The sequence below is a fragment of the Balaenoptera ricei genome, chromosome X (assembly GCF_028023285.1).
Source record: "Balaenoptera ricei isolate mBalRic1 chromosome X, mBalRic1.hap2, whole genome shotgun sequence".
Classification (NCBI taxonomy): domain Eukaryota; kingdom Metazoa; phylum Chordata; class Mammalia; order Artiodactyla; family Balaenopteridae; genus Balaenoptera; species Balaenoptera ricei.
The window spans coordinates 95,432,710-95,455,494 of record NC_082660.1 but is presented as its reverse complement, the minus strand read 5'-3'; the positions used below and the strand labels follow the sequence as shown (position 1 = coordinate 95,455,494).

General features: G+C 36.7%; 1 protein-coding gene across 2 annotated transcripts in view; it reads right to left on the bottom strand.

Moving 5' to 3' along the window:
* Positions 1–22,785, bottom strand: part of IL1RAPL2 (interleukin 1 receptor accessory protein like 2) — a 1,091,263-nt gene that overhangs the window by 289,615 nt on the left and 778,863 nt on the right. For both annotated transcript variants that reach the window (XM_059910655.1, XM_059910656.1), the window contains one exon: positions 167–241. In XM_059910655.1, the coding sequence (XP_059766638.1) occupies positions 167–241 (75 nt within the window). The remainder of the gene's footprint in view (positions 1–166; positions 242–22,785) is intronic.

Here is a 22,785-nt window from a genome sequence, read left to right as displayed (position 1 = left end):
TTTCCTTAAACTGCTATTGCAATGAACTCCAGGGTTATAAATGAACAGACACAAATTGATTTGCATGTAATGACAGTAGCAATAAACCTTTCCTGGTTCATGCAATTTTCCCCATCTGTTAACAGAGAGGAAGTTTAGGACCTATTATTCCCAGAAGGAGACTTACCCAGCTGGACATCTATAACACTTGGCTGATTCTCCATGGGGAACAATGGCTTGGGAGGTTTGTCTGTGAGTAAAGCTAGAAGAGAAAATGAAAGAAGGTAATGGAAAAATTGAGATAAATTACAGGATGAGAAAGATTCTATCGTGTATGATATTTAATGTTTGTAGACTTGAGAGTACGTAAACATTTATTAGACAGTGTTCCTACTTGAGCTGTTACTCTATCCATACAATCTCCACTTCCCAGCACATTTAGAGCACCACTGATTCACTGTGAATAGGCCACTTTGACAGCTACACTTTCCAACAAGATCAAACGAATGGTCTATTTTGAGTGGTTTTATAAGCTTGTGAGTGTAAAGAAATACAGATTTTAAAAGTATAATCATATAAACATTAAATCTTCATACCCACTTTGTGGTACTAAATATTCTTAGTGAAATATAACCCTAATGGACATTTCTGGTGGACTGAACCTTCTATACCTCTGAATCATCCCTCACTCCCCACCTCAATCTCTAAAACAATATGATAAAACACTGGTACCTTCATTAGGATAAATGATCAAAAATACTGATTGAGCATCTTTTGTCCACTAAGTCCTATGCTAAGTGCTAAGGGAAAAGAAGTAAAATATTTATCTTTGCCTTCAATATATAATCTAGGACTACGAACACAGAATTAGCACATGAAAATAGATGAACAAAGAATACAATTTAGTAAAAATAAAATCGTAGCATTTCAGCTATAAGGCTATATGTGGTAAAGGAATGGAGAAAGGAGAGGTCAATGTTTGTTGTCAGGGTCGGGCAAAGTTTTATGAAGGAAATGAGTCTCCACACAGACCTTAAGGAATGGAGAAGATTTGGAAAGGCAGAGTAAGGAATAAGAAATGCAAGAAAAATTAATAACACAAATCGAGGAATAGAGGTAGAACTTAGAGAGGCACCTAGAAGAAAGAAGTGTCAGGACTTGGCACACAGATATAAAATGCTTTATGACAAACCTTATATGAAGCTATTATTTATACCTTGAGTTCCTTTTACTTGTTCCCGTATTTATGCCCTACTTCAACTATCCAACTAGACTCTTACCTATCAAGGGGAAATGTTTTATAAGTCTTTGTAATTCACAAGAGACATAGAATAGAGCTGGGCACGAAAGAGATAATCATTAACCCATTGTTAATTGACTGGTTTAGGAATTCTGTGCCGATCTGAGAGAAGTTCATCTCATATTTGCAAAGATATTTAGAAGAGAGAGAAACAAAAGTTGATCACATGATAGGGAAGGTTAGGGAAATATACAAATTTGGTGATATTCCCAAAATAATTGTTGATAACAAACAAATGCAACAGGACAGAGCTTTACATAACATTAGCTTTATCTTCCTGATATCCAAACTGTTAAGGAAAAATTTTAGTGACTTGTTCTCATTTTTCCAACAAATCTTTATTGATGGCCTGTAACGCATCTTGTCCTTATGTAATTGAATGATATATTTTTCTAACTAAGCTAATTTTGGCATAATACAGGCAAACACACAAATACAATATCTATAGTCTTCATTTCTTCAATATTTCAGTTACTCTTAATAACCTTATATCAATATTTAAATATTATTTGAAATATAAAGGATATGCTTTTAAACAAAATTTAAATATTTGTATTCAAAATCCAGTCACAACAGATGTTCAGTTTTGTTGTTTGCTATCGTCTGTAATAGCAAAATATTGAGAACTACCAAAATATCCATCAGTAGGAGGCTGGTTAAATAATATTATGTTACTTCCATATAATGATAGATTATGATACATCTACTTAAAAGAATTAGGTAAATCTGTACATCTATTATGAAATATCTCCAAGATATACTATTCAATGAAAAAGCAAGGTTCCAAACAGTGTGCACAGTATACTATCCTTTGTGTAAAAAATATATATGTGTGTGTGTGTGCATGCACATGTGCTGTGCATATATATATATATTTGTACAAGTGTGGAATATTTCTGAATGGATACATGTGAAACTCATAACAGTGATTTCCTTTGAGGAGAGGAACTAGGTGACTGGGGAATAGTGGTGGGTGAGGTTGGGTTAGGGCGGTACTGGCCAGCAGAGGAAGATTTAATTTTCACTGTATACCTGTTGTACATTTTGAACAACATGCATATACTGTGTATTCAAAACATGAATAAAAATTTTAAAAGTCCAGCCACCTACATTTTATTTATAAAAGAATCATTTTGGTTACTTGGCATAATTATTGTCAATTTGCCTTACACATCCAGATTATAGACACTTAGATTGCTGGAAACTGTTCTTAGTATTATTTTCAAATATGTCTTGCCTGTAAATGTATTAATTGGTAGGTGGGAAGTAACTGTAGGTAATGTATTTAATGCTCAAAGATGAATATCTTGTCTTACTTTCATCAGGATATGAATTTGGAGTCATTGTTGCCCCCCATCCTTACCTCCTGCCATGGACTATGGATATATTTACTCTGATTTTATTATTGTTAAATGTCAATTACTAAAACTTATTAATATTAATGATAATTTTAAGTGCCTTATGTTTACAGGTGGTTCATAATTTTTAAGGTGCTTTCAGATACATTAGTTCATGTGATCTACACAATGACCTTGGAAGGTAAGGAAGATAGTTACAATTATGGCCACCTTAGAGATGAAGCTAAATGAAGCTTGCATTGTCTCATTTGGTGCCCCCTTGCGACCAAAAGCCCCTATATGCAGAATGGATAGGAAGATAGATATAAGTTGTAGGCAGGAAAGAGGTAAAAATGCTCAGTACTGAATCAATGGTTTTAGCCTCTTTGACTACAAACTAATTAAGCTTAGGTTCCCAGGCCAGTGGGAGCGGCTTTGTGGCAAACAGCCAGCTGAAACACGGTTTCTGTAGAACATTCCATGCACATACATTTTTTTCCCTAAACTCATGAATGAAAGGAGATGAACTTACACTTATCCTAATGCATCCCAGTGGGATGTATGGGCGTGGAACCTCATTAAATTCCAATATCATGTCTAGGCCTGGGAATTGCCAAGAAGTGCAAAACATTTGTGATGATAAAGCAGGAGCTGCAGCAGTTCATCTGGATCCTGACCACCAGCCCAGAGACAAATCTATCAGCGCCCAGCATAATTATAGCATTTGCAGATTAGCTAGAGCACATGCTGCCATGAGTAGGCAAGCTCATTTCACTTTTCTTCTTTTTAAAAAAATCTCATCTGAAAATCACAGTTACTGTTTGGGAAATGAAGGGGAGAACTGTCAATACTAGACCCCATGAACAACACAGTGGAGATTTACAATTTTATTAGAAAACTTATCCTGGACCCCTAGAGGGATTAACTGGGGTCTGAGCTAGTCTTTCAATTTTCTGCTCAAGCTTCATGCTTTGATTGAAAGAATGAGAGCAAAGGATGCAGTTTGGTACTGACATTTCAGTCCACAATTCCTCCCTGCATTTCCCTCTGTAGCTGCTTATGTTTAATTATCCTTAACTATAATTGCTCTACTGAGTATACCATGGTATTAGTCTTAATGTGCTAGTGAAGCTATGACTGTTACTGCCTGCTTCTTCCTAAAACTAGGTTTTATATGTTCAACACTAACTTTCCTGAGAAGAATGTCCAAATTAGCTCTTTCTTTCCTATTGCAGGCAAAGGTGTGTCTACCTATACAACCAGATCAATTGATTTGACTGAAATGATTGGTAAATTTCTATGAAGTTAGTATAAGAAATCAGTAGAATTAACTGTTTGAATAAATCAATTTATGTGACTATATTGCCTAAGTGTTACATACAGTTATTACAAGTGTCATTGTCCTCTTTTGTTGATTTGTCTCTTTAATTAGACTTGCTAGCAAGCCAAGTGGAAGGGAATAGAAGGACAGCTTGATGCAAAGGACACTAAGTGTATGAACCCAGTAGAATCACAAAGTAGCTATTTAATTTCTAGGAATGAAGACATTATGAAATGTGTATGTTAAGGTCAATGAAATGGATCTCTCCAAATCCATTCAACGTATCAGCACTGAAATCACATTCCAAAATCATTATTTTCACCACAACATTTAACCATACAAAATCTCCCAATGTCCCCTACATTTACAAGAGGATAAAATCTGAACCTGTCAGGTGTAAACATAAAGGCAGTCATGATATAGCCTTAAAAAAAGCCTTCCTGTCTTCTTACCCACTCTTCTACTTTATCTGTGCTTTGTTTGGCCAAGTTACTTTCCTTATTTAGACATTGCATTAATTTCCAACTCTGCATCTTGGCTTAAACACTTTCCCTAAGCTTAGAGACAAATAATAATAGTTGCCTTAGTTATCATTTATTTAGTATCTGCTGTGTGCTAGGCCCTGTTCTAAGGCATTTTATATTACATTTTACAAATAACTTTCCCAAAGTCAAGGAGCTTGTAAAAGAGGAATCTGAAATGAGTAATGTCTGATCTCACCATGCCCACAGTGTCTAAGACCTTCCCCTTCCTTTTTGCTATCCCAAGTCCTATCTATCTTCCAAAAGTCAGTTTAAGTAAGTCCAACGTCCTCCAGAAAACCTTCCCTAATAAAAGCCCAAACAAACCTTTCCTCTCTCTGAAATCCTAAAGCATTTACTATTTCTTTGAACCACTCAGTTGGTTCACAGCATACATTGCTTTGAAAACAAATTAAACTTCACCTTATATGGGTATATCTAGTCTCCCTAACTAGATTTTGAAGTTCCTAGATGACAAGAATCATGTCTCACATAACCCAACAATCAAGGTAGTGTCTGACACTGTGGAACAAATAAACACAATTTTCAAATTATTTTCCCATTGTATTGTTTCTCTAAAAATGGGTGCTTCCAATAGGGTTCTTAGGTTACAAGGAACAGAAAGACAGTCTTGCTAATTTAAGCAAAAAGGGAATTTATCAGAAGGATGTCTCAAGGATGGACAGGATGTCTGGGGAACTAAGTTTAGATACAGGAAAGGAACCAGGCTAGGTCTAGATGTACAGGCAAAAGGGACTGCACAACAATTTCATCTTGATCCCATCATAGGACTGAATTCACTCCAACTGGTTTGTGTGTGTGTGTGTGTGTGTGTGTGTGTGTGTGTGTGTGTGTGTATGTGTTTAATTTGTTTTGTCTTATTGTGTTGTATCTTGTTTTCTGTCCTTGTGTCACTTTGATCAAGATTCAAAATTCCAGGAAAGAGAGGCTGAATGGATAAGTTTTTAACTCCAGCCCTAGCCAAGACTGCATGCACACACCGAGGAAAACAAGAATCTCCCTAAAGCAGGATTTCACAACCTCAGCAATATTAATTTTCAGTGCCAGATAATTCTCTCTTGTAGGTGGCTGTCTTGTGCATTGTAGGATGTTTAACAGCATCCCTGGCCTCTACCCACTAAATGCTAGTAGCACCTTCCCCCAGTTGTAAAACCCAAAAATATCTCCAGATATTGGCAAATGCCCCTGGGGAGCAAAATCACCCCAGGTTGAGAACCACTGTCCTGCAGGAAACTTAGGTTCTCTGATGTTCTGAGGGAACCAAAGATCTTCAGAAGGAAGACTTGGGAATAGTCTTCACATGGGAAAAGGAAATGGAGGTCCTTACTAAGCAAATTAGATCTAGGGAGAGTCAGGGATCTTGTTAATATCCTTAAAGGTTTCCTGTAATCATGAAGGGAGATTATCCAAGTCTAGCCAAAGTAGTCGACTAGTTTCAAGATTTCATAAATTGAACACAGAATGAATCCAGAAATTGCTGAGTTCTGGAAACATCATAAGCATTATTATTTCTTGGAAAGGAATATCTCTTTCTGAATTAACATTAGAGACTTCCTAATTCTGAATTATGAGGCACATATTTTACTGGCTACTTAGTGAATATAAAGTCCCATATACTGTGAATATTTCATTTCTAGGATTACTAAGCTGAGAATCCCCTAATTTAGGTGATCATTCAGGAAAAAATATACAATAAATATGATTATTTAATATTATCTTTAATCCTCCAAACTTATAAACCCAAACAGGATCAGTCTTAGATATAATGTGTCTCCTTTGCCCTAAGCTTCCTCGTTTTGTGTACCTTACTTCAGAGGAGTTTCTTCTCCAGCCTGCTTTTAGACACCCAGTGTTGTGTCTCTCTAATCAAAACTCACTGCAAAGAAATCTCTGCAATTTAAACCTTAGAATGAACTTAAGGTATCTGAATCTCCTCTCCTAAGGCTAGTTGCTTTTGAAGGATTGTCTGGAAATGTGGAAGGGCAGGCTTTATTCCTTAGTAGGGGGTTAAACAGCAGGCATATAATTGGCCCCAGGACCCTTCTCTTTACTCCTGTCTTCACATTGGTGTTGGTCAACAGACAGGGTGGGCTTCAGCAGAAGTTAATGAAGACAGATACAGTTATTTTCCTCAAGATTCCAACCAGCATTATTATGAGTGATTTCTCCACTTCTTAACATATCTTAGGAAAGAGAGCCCAGCATAGTTTAAATTTAAAAATACATCAATGTTCATTAAAAGTCAAGTCTTGTTTTCACTTCAGCCTGTTACTACCTCCATCGACTAAGCACTATAGCAATTAATTTTTTATAAATATTTTCTCCACCAAAACTCTAATATATCTACCGCATTTAAAACAGGAGGGGTTCTTATTAGTTATCCATTTTATACATATTATTGTGTATATGTCAATCCCAATCCCAACTAATAAGAACCTGCTGTATAAAAAAAAACAATAAAATAAAATTCAAATAAATAAATAAATAAAACAGGAGGAGGCAGACTGACATATATTATTTGTCTATTAATTCCATCCAAAAAGAATATGGATTCTCTAGGTGTTCCAACTATAGTAGAAAGGCTGAGATGGGGTCGGAAAATAAAATCAAGCCAGTGATTCCAAGAGTCATTTGGAGATTTGTTTTAAACCACTGGTGGCTCAACCTTTGGATATTTAGATACGTGTCTCCCACACCTCCCTACTACTGACTAAGAATAATTTCCTTTAGTAAGTCACTACTATTGATGGTGGTGGCTCATGTTCCTCATGCGCGTATTTGAAAGATAAAATTATTGAGAAACATGGAGTCAAACAGACAGGAGGTAACATTCATAGGATTAAATTGCTTTTTAATACAAATACATTCTAGTTGAATTAAAATACTCCTACCATAATTTAAAGCCATTCCAAGTATTTGTCTTTATTTAAAACATAAAGTCAGGTATTTTCTTTGAATCAATAGGTGATCCTTTAACAGGCAGATGCTAAGCTGCCAGGGAAGTGCTGGGCAACCTACCAGGCCATTGCCCCTGCACAGCTCAGGATCTTGCTAGCAACTGCTCTGGGCATCTGGCTCAAAGACTCTGTGCTGCCTTGCAATTCAATGGATGTGCCTTGAGGGTCCTGAATGGTCAGGGGTGCTGTGAAGTTGCCCTGAGGTGCCCTTTCCTCTAGATTCCATATTTATTTCCACTAATATTTGAGTTTTGAGCAATGCATGAGCTTTGGGAAAGCTTGAGCATAAAGGCAGGGCAATTTCTTCTTGATGCCATTTGACACAGGGCCGTTCTCTGGAGAGAATGTTTATTCAGCACAAATCCGCCCAGACATAAAACAACTTCTTCAAACTTGAAAAGAAAACAACCTTGGGGGAAATGGAAACTTAAACAGAGGTTGTGATGGTAGTTTTTTTTTTTTTTTTTCTCTCTTCACAGAACATGCTTTTTCTTCACTTTTGCCTTTTCCCCCTCAAGAAAGATTTTTGCCTTCTCTCTATAAAATAGTACTCTCTGGGCACTTAAATGTTGATGTCTAACACATTCCAAATGTGGTTACTATCAAATAAGTTACCTGAGATAGTGTACTTCTGAGTTCCACACAGAACTTGGGATACAGTTAACACTAAAACAATGAGAGGTTACACATAGAAGATAGATCAGTTTTAATTTTTTTCAGCTTTATTGAAATATAATTGACATATAACATTGTGTAAGTTTATGGTATACAATCTGCTGATTTGACACACATATATTGCAATACAATTACCACCATATAGCTAACTAATACCTCCATCAGGTCACATAATTATAATTTCTTTTTTGTGGTGAGAACATTTAAGGTCTACTCTCTTAGCAGCTTTCAAGTATACACAACAGTAATGTTCATTATAATCACTATGCTGTGTATTAGATCCCTAGAACTTATTCATCTTCTAACAAGAAGTTTGTACTCTTTGACCAACATTGCCTTATTTTTCCCACCTTCCAGCCCCTGGTAACCACCATACCAGTCTCTGTTTCTATGAGCTCAGCTTTTTTAGATTCCATGTATAAGTGATGTCATGCAGTATTTTTCTTGTCTGAATTATTTCACTTATCACAGTGCCCTCCAGGTCCATCTATGGTGGCACAAATGGCAAGATTTCCTTCTTTCTCACAGCTAAATAGTATTCCATTGTGTATCTTTATAAGATAGATCAATTTTCAACTTGCATCAAGATCCTCATTGGCTTCTGTTGTTACTGATCTGTCAGATTCTAGAAATTTGGCCCCAATACTTATGCTTAAGAATATAATAAGATACTCTGGGATGGATAATTTTAGAGCTAGACAGGCTCATATTTGTCTAATTCATCTGGCTATTTTGAAAGATGAAGAAACTGAAAGCTAGAAAATGAAAGGATTTTCTGAACATCATATCGCAAATTAGTGATAAAACAGAAGACTAAAACCCATGTTTCCTGAATTAAAGATCAATATCCTTGCCGCTGCACCATGGCTAACATTGACTAAGCATGCATTCCATGCCAAGCTCTTTTACATTCATTCCATCATTAAATCCTCACGACAATACATGAGGTAGGTCCTAACATTATCAACATTTGACAGATGAGACAATTGAGGCTCAGTGAGATTAAGTGACTTGCCTAAAGTCACATTGCTGATAAATACATTATGGGTCCAGGAATCAACCTAAGTCTATTTGGCTCTTGAGTTTGAACTCGTAGACACTACTCTATACTGTTACCCCTTTTCCTTGTTTTTTGATTTAAGACTCTGTTTCTTTTATTCAAAGCATATCTTGTTTCCATATAAGCATCTCAGAAAATACTTATATAATTAGTGGAATTTGGGGATGAATTGACTGAATACCTTTTACTGTATCTATACAATTCTACAAGTCAAAGAGTGGGATGAAAATTCAATTTGGATTATTTGGTGTCATTCATTCTTTCAATCAGTTAACAAATGTTTATAGTTCTATTATAGAAAGTTACTGTACTAAATAGTGTATGTGTCTGTGCTGGAGTTTGGGATGTAAAGCACAAATTTGAACAATATGTGGAGTCATGTAAAAAGGGTTAATCTAGTATGAGAGATAGGCATGTACAAATGGCTGACAAAAAGAGGAAATTGTCTATTTTAGTTTTTCTTGCTATTATAACAAGTTACCACAAACTTAGTGGTTTAAAACAACACATTTATTATTATCTTATAGTTTAAGACGTCAGAATTCTGACGTGGATCTTACTGGACTAAAATCAAGGTGCTGGCAAAGCTGTGTCCTTTTCTGAGGCCTTAGGGGACAATTTATTTCCTTTCCTTTTCCAGCTTATAGAGGCTGCCCACATTCCTTGGTGCTTGGTCTTCTTCCATCTACAAAGCCAGCAATTGTATCAATAGGTTGAGTCCTTCCCACATTACATCATACCAACCTTCTCTTCTGCCTCCCTCTTCTACTTTTAACAACGCTTGTGATTATATTGGGCTCATTTTGATAATTAAGATTAATTTCCCCATTTTATAGTCACATGATTAGCAATCGTAAATCCATTTGCAACGTTAATTTGCCCTTGCTATATAACCTAACAGATTCCTAAGAGATTAAGATGTGGACATCTTTGGGGGGCCATTATTCTGCCTACTAAAATGCCACAACAGGTAATCAAATAAAATACAAATGGAATTTATAGAAGGATATGACGTCTTGGCTGTCATATGGAACAACAACATACATTATTGCATGCACCGTATTTTAATGAAATAAACTTTTATTTAGTGGTCTCATTTCAGCCAAATCAGTTTGTGAACAGGGACACAGTCTTTGTTTTCAAACAGAAGTCCATCCAGACAATTAATTATTTGAATAGATTGGGCTGGTATTGATACTTCTGTTTTCAGCTTAATGATTTATTTATTTACAAGTACTGAACTGATTAGGCATCCATAGCCTATCAATATAATGTTTTGTAATGCAAAAGAATAAGAAAAAGCAGAATATCACTTAAGCAATTTTAACCATTTGGATGTGCTTATAGTCCCTAATGAAGACTACAACTGTAGACATTAAATAAGGAACTGCTTTAGAATCAAAATTTCATGCCAAGAATAATTTTCTAATTCACAGAATAATCTTTTGGTGGACATTAAACATGATGTGATATTTAGAACTCAGGAATAAATTGTCCTCCTAAGGGGAGAACTTTTCTAACATAAAGACTGACTTTGGGGTCTGAAGTTGAAAAAAACAGCTGGTATCAATCACAGGGCATTATCCCTTCATGTTAGCTTTGCATTTCCAGAAAATTTTTCATGATCATGATTAACCCATTTGTTTGCATGAAAGCAAGTCAAATGCATGGTCATCAAAAACACTATAACTTGCAGGGTATTATTTTGACTTTGCAGATGAGGAAACTGAGGTTCAGAAAACTTAATTTACTCACCTAAGGATACCCTGCTACTAAGGGACAGAACCAGGATTTAAAATCCAATTCCCTGACGCCTATTCTGTAGTCTCCTAGTTTCATTTAATCCTCACAACATTCCTATGAGGTGAGTACTACTATAATTCCTGTTTTATTGTTGAGGAAATTAAGGTTCAGAGAGGTTGGGTAACATAACCAGCTAGCAAAAGTGGCAGAAATGTTACCCAAATCTACAACTATCTGACATTAAAGCTGAGATCTTTCCCCCTAAAACTCTCTAGGATGAATATGCCATAGTATTTCAAATCAACTCAATCCTACTACAAATATATCTGAAAATAAAATCATTTTGCTTTCCATTTTCATCACTGAAGTCAGAACCTGGCCCTTCGAAATCTTGATTGATTTCCCACATGATGGCAGCACTCTGGGAGGTTTCCAAGCTTGTTGCCTGTCTTCGTAAACACTGATGAGCACTAATTTAATTAATCAAATATAAGTTGACGTATGATGTTGAAATTGATTTTCAAATGAAGCCAATTATGATTGTTCTCAGTTCCAAGGAGAAAGTATAAGCTGGGTGATTTCAAGACACAATTATTGAATGCAGAAGAATTGAAGACAAGAGAAGAAAAAACCGAATTTACAAAGCACTTTCCCTTTTCAATTATTATCTCATTAAATCCAACTGAGAGGCTAGTAGGGCAAGGATTGCTGTCTCCAGAAACTGAGATATGAAATCTCAGAAATTTTTCAAAGTAGGATCCAAGTCTCCCAAAACTGAATGCCTTGATATTTTTAATCAACCTCATAAACTTCCCCTCTAACTCTAGAACTTTAACGATAGACCCATATTTTCTGATAGAATAAGCACTTCCTCAGCTGTCATTATCATTCATCTCCTGATATAATTTTGTCAAGAGATTGGACTCAATGCTCAGAAGGAGAATCTGCATCTCTGAATAAGAAGCCTTTCATTACCATAAGGCAGGCTAATGCTATGACAGGATAGTCACTCCCTGGCACTCCACATTACAGTCTTCTTCATACTGGTTGAAATGAAGCAGCTTCCAAGTGTGGTTTAATCCACCTGAGGGTCTGCATGTACCCCCTCACCACCCCATCATCCACTGATCTGGACTAATGCTTCGCTGTGGAACATTCCAGTACAAATGAAACCCAGGTGCTCAAGGCTGCTCTGGCCTTATGCCATATTGATCTGGTGTCACTGGATATTTCTACAGCAAACACACACTTTCTCTAATAGTGTCTTTAGTCAAGAAGTGGTCAGGTCATTTGTGAGAGAACAAAAGGCTTTTCAAGGAACTTTCTTCTGTAGGGGTGTTTACCTGGGGTTATCAACCCGTTACAACACTGCAGATCGATCTTGCTGTACTAGGTGACTCAGTGTCTACTGCTCTGCTTTTAGCCTGCTAAGTTACTGACATGTCTAACCAAAACCCAGGTCTTCAGGATCTGTGTCTGAATGCTTCAGCCTGAGCCTGACAGCTGGAGCTCACTAGCATATAGCCATTTAGTCTCAGAGATCCTTAAAGAAGAAAAAAGCACTGTCCATTTCTTGAAGAGAGAATTTTAGTTCCTGGGACAGCAAAAGCTCCTCATCCTTGCCTGTCTTATGTGTATCCAGACCTTGGAAATGTCTGTGATGTTCATCAGCACTGGGCTGATCTCACTCTAATTCAGAGCAGATGGCTGCTTATATGTTATGATTTTAAAAGGAAAGCCTCTTCCAACTTTCAGAAACAACTGCCACCCACTATCTAGGTCATAAACCCTATAATATTGCTGTTGAAAGCACAGACTCTGGGTTAAGAATACCTGAGTTTGAATCTGGATCTGCCACCTACTGTGTGACCTTGATCATGTTTCTTAATTCCTCCAGGATTCCATTTCCTTAATGCATAACTGTGGATGGTAATTGTACCCACTCTTTAGGATTGTCATGAGGATTAAATGAAATGATGCTTCTGAAGTGCAAAGTAGAGAACTGGCTCATAGTTAGTTCTCAATCAATGGTAGCAATTATTATTAATTTGCCAATTAAAGAAAACACTGAGCTGTATCTACTTCTAGGGAGAGAACCCAATGTAATGTATGACTGAGAATAGGTATGGCAATGAGAGAAAGGTTGAAAGGACAAGGGTAGGGTACTGAAGAGAAGAAGTGGGAGTAGGGTAGAGACAGAGCAACCGGATCACCAAAGCAATTTGCACTCATTTTAACAATCCCATTTTCCAGTACCTTGAGCAGTCACAGTACTTGTGTATAGAGATCCAGATCTAAAACTCACATGGCCAGCTTCTGCCTTGGTAAGGGGATTGGATTTTTCTTTACAAGCTTAAAAAATATCTATAATATTGTGTAGGAAATAGATGAGCTGGCAGGTGTGTTTCAATAATATCTATGTGGATAATACACTGAACCTAAGTCAGTGATTTTACTGACTCCTCCTACCGCTGCAAAATGGAAAGGAAATTGAGCTGGTTAGTTGGAGTTTCAGGCTGATGTCCATTTTGCTGCAAAACAGGTAGGCAAATTATTGGCACAATAATAGAAGCCACTTCATCAGCTTAATGAAATGTCTTCCACAGAATGGATAGACTAAAAGCAGCTCACTCTCCATGAGGTATATTGTTTAAGCCCTGGCCTGAAATTTCAGAGACCTGAGTTCTAATCCAGACTGCTAATAATATACTGTGTGACCTTGGACGATTCAGAAAACTTTTCAGTTGCTTAGTTTCCCCATCTTCAAAATGGGGATGATAATCACCCTGTATAGTTTGTACAGTTAATATAAGGACCAAATGAAATAAAAAATATAAAAGCCCTATGCAGTTTTAAAAAAGAACTCTAAAAATATAAGCTATAAAGTGGGAAATGTCCTCCTAAAGTAACAACTTCCAACAATGCATCCCAGAGATATAGCTGTCTTCTGCCATTCCTAGAAGTATCCAAGGAGGAAATCTACAGGACCAGTTTGGTTGCTTGTTCAGTGTTTTAAAAGATTTTGTCACCATACCATTCTACTTTATGTCTAGTATAAATTTATCTAACTGCAATGAACGGCTACATTTACTAAAGAAAAGGGAGAAGAATCATCAACTATATTTCTGGAAAATAATATATAACACTCATATGGCACTTACTATAAGTCAGGTACTATTCTAAGGACTTAGATATTAATTCATTTAAAGCTTACAATAACTCTATGATTGAGGTACATACTGTTATTATCTCTATTTTATAGATAAAATACTGAGGCATCAAAAAATTAGGTGAACTGCCCGAGGTAACATATCTAGTAAGAAACAGAGCTGAGGTTTGAATTTAGGCAGTCTGGCTGCAGAGTTCTTGCTAAGTATAAGCTTAATACAATCCCAATCAATTTGTCACTTCGACAAGCATTTAGTCCTACAAAATCATAATTAGAAATATACTAGTCCTCCTAACACATAAATTCCTTCTAAAGAGTCCCCAACATTTAGTCTTGGCTTGATAACTTTTCTGCAATAGGCTCACTACCTCACAAGGTTGATCATTTCAATTTTAAATAACTATTAAAAATTTATTCTTTACATTCATCTAAAATTTGTCTCTTTGTATGTTTTATCTGCTGGTCCTATTTCTGCTCTTTGGAATAACACAGAATAAACCAACACACCTTTTATATACCAATGCCTAAATTATTTGCAGACAGATCTCTTGATTTCTTTCACCCCCCTACCTTTCTGAAAATCTTACCCTTTCCAGGCTAAACACTCTCAGTTCCTTCAATTGTCCATTGTCTTTTAGGTGACATGTATTCCGAAACCCTTTACCATCCTAGACATCCTTTTTTGGGCAAAATGTAGTCTGTCAATAGGTCTCTTAAATAAGGCAAAATAAACTGAACACATGATTTCAGATGTCATCTAAAGTGCAGTGGAACCAATACTTCTATTGTTCTGGACCCTGCTTCCTGCGATGCAGACTAAGACTAAATTAGCATTTTTGGCAACCTAGTCATACTGCTTGTGTTCTTAGCCAAATAAAAACCCGAGACTGTACTTTTGCAGTTGGATTTTTGGACCTGAATGAAAAACTTTACATTTTTTTGATTAAATGTCATCTGGTTAGTTTCAACCCATCATTCCAAACTACTGAGATCTTTTTGAATAAGAATTATGTTCTCCAAAGAATTAACTGTCCCTCCCAACTTCCTCTCATCTGCAAATGTGATAAGTATAATTTATATGTCATCTAAGTCACTGATAAAAAATGCAGAACTGGACAGCACCCTGAGAGAGGGCTCTCTGGTGGTCAACAACATTGATTCACTAATCAACACTTCTGAAGTATAGTGCCTGCTGCATGCCCAATGTTCCCCACTGTGCCACATTTCTCTGGCTCTGTCTCATGCTCTGAGCCATTCTTCTCCAAATTGGACAAGCTAAGTATTTTGTGGAGGCCAGTGCAAAAGTTAAGAATTTTAAGACAGTAACACTAGATCATTAAACCAAGTGTGGGGCCCTTCTAAGCATGGGACCCTGTATGACTACACAGGTCCTGCGTAGCTACCTGCCCATGCAGCTAGCCCTATCCCCAAACATTCCTGTGACAGAGACTGCTAGCTGTTCTGCAAAATCTGTTTTCTTTTCTTTCTGAGCAGATACCTAGACTATATGTGCCAGCCTCCACTGCAGTTAGGTGTGACTATGAGTCTGAGTTCTAGCCAATACAATGTGAATGGAAGTGACATATACTTTTTTTTAAAGAGTCATGTACCACGATGTTCATTGCAGCTCTATTTACAATAGCCAGGACATGGAAGCAACCTAAGTGCCCATCGACAGATGAATGGATAAAGAAGATGTGGCACATATATACAATGGAATATTACTCAGCCATAAAAAGAAATGAAATTGAGTTATTTGTAGTGAGGTGGATGGACCTAGAGTCTGTCATATAGAGTGAAGTAAGTCAGAAAGAGAAAAACAAATACCATATTCTAACACATATATATGGAATCTAAAAAAAAAAAAAAAAAAAAAAAAAAGAATGGTCATGAAGAACCTAGGGGCAAGATGGGAATAAAGATGCAGACCTACTAGAAAATGGACTTGAGGACATGGGGAGGGGGAAGGGTAAGCTGGGACAAAGTGAGAGAGTGGTAGTGCATATATGGACATATATACACTACCAAATGTAAAATAGATTGCTAGTGGTAAGCAGTCGCATAGCACAGGGAGATCAACTCAGTGCTTTGTGACCAGCTAGAGGCGTGGGATAGGGAGGGTGGGAGGGAGGGAGACGCAAGAGTGAAGAGATATAGGGATATATGTATATGTATAACTGATTCACTTTGTTATAAAGCAGAAACTAACACACCATTGTAAAGCAATTATACTCCAATAAAAACGTTAAAAAAAATAAAGAACTAAAGGAGAAAAAAAAGAATACTTTTTTAGAACTTTGTGTGAAAAAAATTAATTTATATTAGGGTTGAATCATTATACATCTTTGGGTTTGTTTCTTAAGCCGCTAATGTCACTCTAGAAAATACATTGCTTGAATATCAGGATTACGTAGAAGGCTAGTTAAAATTCTCCTGAGTCCCCCAACTAGAGAATACAATCCAGTGGGTCTGAGGTGGGGACTAGAAATCTGTGTTCTTAACCAACTCCTCACAACTCATTCTGATGATAAGACAAGTTTGGAGACCCATTGTCTAGGCTTTTCCTTCCATTTTCCTTATCACAATACCCCCATCCTATGTTTGATTTTCTCCTGGTTCTTATTTCCCAGGTGATATTTACCTCATGTATTTAATTAATCTGCTTCATGGAATACAGTTTTGATGTCTGGCACTCCAGCAGCCATCTTGTAATTTGGGGATGGAAGTTATATGCAAAAAATGGAGGAGCAGAAAGATAGTAAAAGCCTAGATCCCTGAAGACTTCTTGAAACTTCCATACCAACTCTGGACTGTCTAACTCCTGATTCTTTTTGCTTTGAGAGAATGAATGCTTATGTGTTTGAAAAACTATTCAGTAGAGTTTTCTGTTATGTAGTTTTCTATTCTATGTAGTAGAAGCTAATCCTAACCCACAGGGAATTATGTTAGAATATGCTGTTCTTTCAGGGCCCATGATATACATTTCCTTATGCTGATGGTTGCTATTTATCTTCATATAAAACCAGGCCTTCTCTGAGTAACTTGTCCAAGCAATTGAGTAGTATGGTGGAAGGAATGGAAGTCAGTACTTCATTTCACTAGGATCTTAAATCAGATTGTATTTCTCTTTAGTCATCAAGAAATGCCTCTTACAAGGCTAGAGATATCACTGTCAAAGTCTTAAAAATCTCAGAGACAGTATCCTGTGTTTGATATTTTTCAATGAATAAATATTTACCTTATACCAGCTTGCTATGGTCTGAATGTATGTGTCCCCTCAAAATTCATATGTTGAAACCTAATGCCCAAAGTGATAATATTCAGAGGTGAGGCATTTTGGAGGTAAGTCATATGAATGGGATTAATGCCCTTATAAAAGAGACCCCAGAGAGATCCCTTGCCTCTTCTGCCATGTGGCGTTACATTGAGAAAACCACTGTCAATGAGGAATCAGGCTCTCATCAGACCAAATCTACCGATGACTTGACCTGGAACTTCCCAGCCTGCAGAACTGTAAGAAATAAATTTCCGTTGTTTATAAGCCACCCAGTCTATATGGTATTTTTGTTATAGCAGCCCAAAAAGACTAAGACAGAGCTCATGCTCTTCCTAATCTGATGAAAAGAAATGTGTGCTTTTGAGAAGCAAGATGATTGAGGCACCCCTTTTTGTTCAAGATGATTTTGAAAAGCATAGATGCGGATGGTTCTTTCTTTCATTCTTCTTTCATCTATTAAAAAGTAAAGACGGAGTGACAGATGCACAGGATCTGATCATCCATCTTAAAGGGACAGTTGGAGTTTTTGCATACAAATGAAAGCTATCATTCTTGTCACCTTTAAGCTGGAGTTCTAAACACGATGTCTGCAGCCAATTAATGTTCCATGACCAATCAGAGCACTCATGCAGACTGTTCTCCCATCCCAAAACATAATCCCAATGCCCAAAATTATTAGTTACAGAAGATAGAGAAGTTTTAACTTGTGATTTCCAATCAACTTGACTCAATATATTATTCATTTATGCTAAAAGCATGTATTTTCCAAAAATATTTTGACTATGTCTTGACAATGAAAAGCTGCAGAATAAAAGGCCTAAATTATTTGAGATTAGGTGTTCTGTAATGTAATCTCACAAAGAAGTCCAGCCCCACAATGGTCAGCTTCCTAAGGATCATAGTCATGACTAGATACATGTAGAATTCTGATTTCTGATTCAGGAGACAAAATCGTCACTTGGCTGTGAGAATTGGACCATCAATTCTGTCTTTCAGTGATGCTACCTCTATCCCTCGCAAATCCTTGGAATATGCCAATTTGGATGGTCTAAGAAGATATATGAGTGACATCAATAATGTCAGGGATAAAGTATGCCCACTGAGTATGCTCAAGGGATCTTGTGCCCTTAAAAGAGAGAAAAGCTAGAGAACAAAGATAACAGGCTTACTGACAGCTAACAAGCAGCCACAAGCAGCTTTAAAGCTGGACTGAGTCAGAAGTAGTATTTGCTTAAAAGCCCATTGTCCTTGAACAAAGAGAGAAAGCCCCTTGCACAGAAGAGGCAGGTCAATTTTCCCACTCTGAAATGTTGACAGCACTTTCCTTGCTGGGTTAGCAATCTACTAAGTGGGAGAGTGGTTGATTTCCTTACTCCTCAGTTCTGCAAATATATCTATGGGTGGTCCCTTCTGGCTAGCCAGAGTCAGGTTAAAATTCAACAGTAAGTGAAGCATTACTCATTAGGATGGATTGATTGGTTGCCTACAAATGCAGGGTCCATCTCTATAAAAAGCTGAATTTTTAGAAGAATATTAACATCCTTGTACATTTATGTTAACACCTTTAACGTAAAAGCAAGTCTGTCTTTAAGTAATAACAGAGGAAAATAAATCAACAATAGTTTACAATGAATAATCTATGTTTAAAATAAAAACCAGCTCTCAAGTTCCATAATTATTCATTTCCATGACTTAATAGTACAAAATGAGAATGTGTTTTCCCATTCAAAGAAATTCTTGATACCAAGTCCACTTTACTTTCTTAGGAAAAAAGCCTTCTATAGAATCAGTTTGAAAGAGGGAAAACATGGATATCTCTCAGGATTGAAGCTTAAAAAGAAGTGAATGCTATGTTTTCTTCTTTCTAGATGGTATGGGAACTAAGGCAATACAACAGTGGTGAAAGGCTTATTAACTAGACATGAATTCCAATCCCAGCTCCACTACTTATTAGCAATATAAAAATTATGTAAACACTCTATGCCTCAGTTTCCTCACAAGTAAATGAGAATATTAGAATTTTTATTATATAGGGTTATTATAAGGATTAAATGAGATAATGTAAGCACTTATTAAATTAGAGCTGATGTGATTTTGATCATTACCATAGTCTTATTCTCTTGGCCCAATTTATAATCTTTACAAAATTCAAACAGGAATGTCCAAACATTGGTGCTGTATCTCAATGTCATTTCTTAAAGATATCTGTGTCAGAAGGGATTTACTGAGTATCTGTTATGTGCCTGGCATTGTGCTAGATACTGTAAAGAAGAAGGAAGATTTTACAGCTACTGCCTTCAAGGAATGTACAGTCAAAGTTGGAGTATACAGTCTAGTTTTGACAGAGTCTCTGGCAGATGCTAGAAATGCTTAATCTATAATGAGTAGTATACGCCCAGGACTAGAATATAAAACTAGCCTAGACTGCTTAAATGGGAGAACAGATACTAAGATCATGTTGAAAAGTGATTTATTCACAGATTTTAGATAAACCTGAAACTTTAGTTAAGGCAAAATTTCTCAGCACAACAATTAATCTGTACATTTAAGAGACAAAATAAAATTTAAGACTTAAATCCTAGAAGGAGCATTCTTTGACTCATTAGCCTCTCTCTTGACTGCTTACTTTGTGTTTTATTTGAGCACATGCACACATAAGAGAGAGAAAGAGAAGGAGAAATTAAGCTCAATCCCCTATTTTTATATAAACAGGAACCCAAAGAGGTAAAATGATTTTGCCTAAAGTCAAATACTTGTTTATTAGCAAAACCAGAATTAGAACCCTGAGCTAGAACTACCTAGCACCTCTCTAGGCTCTGGGAGGATTATCAAACCAATGATTCAGTTCCTTCAAAGGAAGCCAAGCAGGATTCACATCTTCAGCATCCTTTGCCTCCACCTACTCAACTACCCCTTACTGTCTATTGGTTGGAGAGCACACTGAGTGCTCAATAGATGCTTATCTAGTCAAGGGAAAGTAATGTGGCTTGATTCAACAGTTGTGGAAAAAAATCTGTGGACTTGACTATTCCATAGAGGGTAAATGTATTGTTGCTCAAGAAAAAGATAGTGATACTTTCTGCTATCCCTAACATGTCAAATTAACAAGATTCTTATCTGTTGTTATACCAAATAATCACATTTCACAGACTAAACCATTCACCTAAATGGATTACCCAGTGTTTTCAAGATAGTGGTTTCATGAGACAGAAAATGTAACCTTTCTAACACCTACCAGAGGGAAGAGAAAATGGGGGTCAGGCTGCAGATGGCAGATCAGGAGAGTGTTCTAGGTGTGAGCAGTGTGAACTGACTGAATTGGGCAAAAGGCCTCATGTGTTGTGGCAGGAGTATTTAACCTCTTAATTTTGATGCAGGGCTGAAAAATTATATTGGAAAGAGGAGTAGGAAGAAAGTGAGGGAAAGCATTGATGCTAAAACAACTGGGCTGCTTCTCTCAGAGGCCCTGGTTTGATGACTTGCCAGGTAGAAAGAGAATTCATAGATTTGTCTCTGAGAAAAATCATTCTGACCTTAATTTGTTCACTAGTATTTTAACAAACTCTTCCTTAAAACTTCTAAACTGATAATAGCTAAGTGCAAGTAGACAATTTTTTTTTCTCTCTTCACACAATGGCAAAGTGTAATTAAAACCAACTGCTATTTCAAGGGCCTTCTTTAATAAATAAGGCCAGAATACAATTTTGTTTGTGTATCAATTCCAAGCATTCCTCATTTTAACTAAAATGACATGGGGAATGCAAATCCGTAGCTTCAGCAAATTTTCTCTTTCTAACAGTGATTTTTCACCGTCAGATTACTTTGCAATTTCATGAAATGAGCTTCAGTGGCATTTTGAAAAATTAGGAAAGGGGGGATTGCAACTGGAATGGAATAAAGAAAATATTACATAACCCCAAGTGAGATATTAATCTCCATTCAGATGGCCATTGTGCTTTCATTATCAGGAAACAAAGCCTCACACATCTCCTTAATAACCCAACTTTTGATAGCACTAAGCAGCCCAGTAATAATATAATTTGGGAACTATCCTCAGGCAGGAGGAATTAATGATGTCCTATGAAAGATTTATATGGGAAGGAGGCGGGGGTGGGGTATGAAAGCCAAGAGTACAGTTCAAGGTGGATGTTTTCCAGTGTCCTGTTTGTTTAGGAACCAAAAGAGCAACATCTCTAATAAGATGCCTATTTCCTAAGGAGCTGCACTTTATAAATTATACACACACACACACACCACACATATACCTAGAAAGAGCTTCTTTCTTCTGTATGTGAAGCATTCACATACCTCTTGCCTATAGTTCACCTCCACCACCTCTCTTGTTCTTCAAATATACTCTGCTATTATTACTCGCTTCATTTCTATTGCAGTGGATTTGTGACAGAATGCTTGCTCTCCATAATGAAAGGAACTACTTATGAAGGAAGGTTCAGTGATTTTCTTAAATATAGATTGCTTAAGAGAACCTAGAAGCTTACTCTTTTGACAGACTGAGCCTTCAGGGGGAAAGAAAAACAGGCTGAGATTAATTCGTGCAGATGTGTAGGGATTTGTGTTCAGATTACTTTTAGGGCCTAACATACTCTTATTTGGAAGTGGCATTAACCCTTTCAAGTCACTAGGGTGACATTTAGTAAGATGGACCCTTTAACTCAAATTGACTTTGGTGATGATTCAGAGACGTAAAGGCAAGTATCCATGGGGGTAAAAGTCATTAGCATAAGCTTCTTCTTGACTCAGTCCCTAATCATCTCCTTGTATACAGTTAACCTGAAGTAGACTGTGTTCTCCTCCTGCTAGAAGGCACTAAGGACAACTGACACTACAGAAAAAAAAATGTATAAAATATGAAGTAACTCCTTTGGGCTCCACAGGACTTGGGGCCCTGGAAACCCTCTTTGAATGTCAGCAACAGCCAACAATAATCACTGAGTGCTTACTATGTGCCAGGCACAGTGTTAGGCATTTTGCATATCTTATTTCATTTAATCCTCTTGACCTCAAACATCTCAACCCTCAATATGGCATAGGAAGCGCATATATTTTATATATAAGGAAAAGAGCAAATATACAACAGAACATAGATTTAAACCTACATCTGTCTGACTCAAGTACTTGTATTCCTTTAATGTTCTCTTTCCAGAGACAAACTGAAATGAACCATTTTAAATAACTTTGTATGAACACAGACATGGCATTATTCTGGCTAAATGTGGGAATTGCTGCCTGCTATTTGGTCAAGGCTAGTAAGTGACTAAGTTTTAGTACACATCTGTGTAAAGGGTCATGATATGCTGAATACAGGTGATTTCCTAAAAGGAGAATTCTTTTAAAAACATGAAGATGGAAGAGACCAGTGAAACTCTTCTTGCCCATTGGTAACTAAACAATATAAGATGTTTCA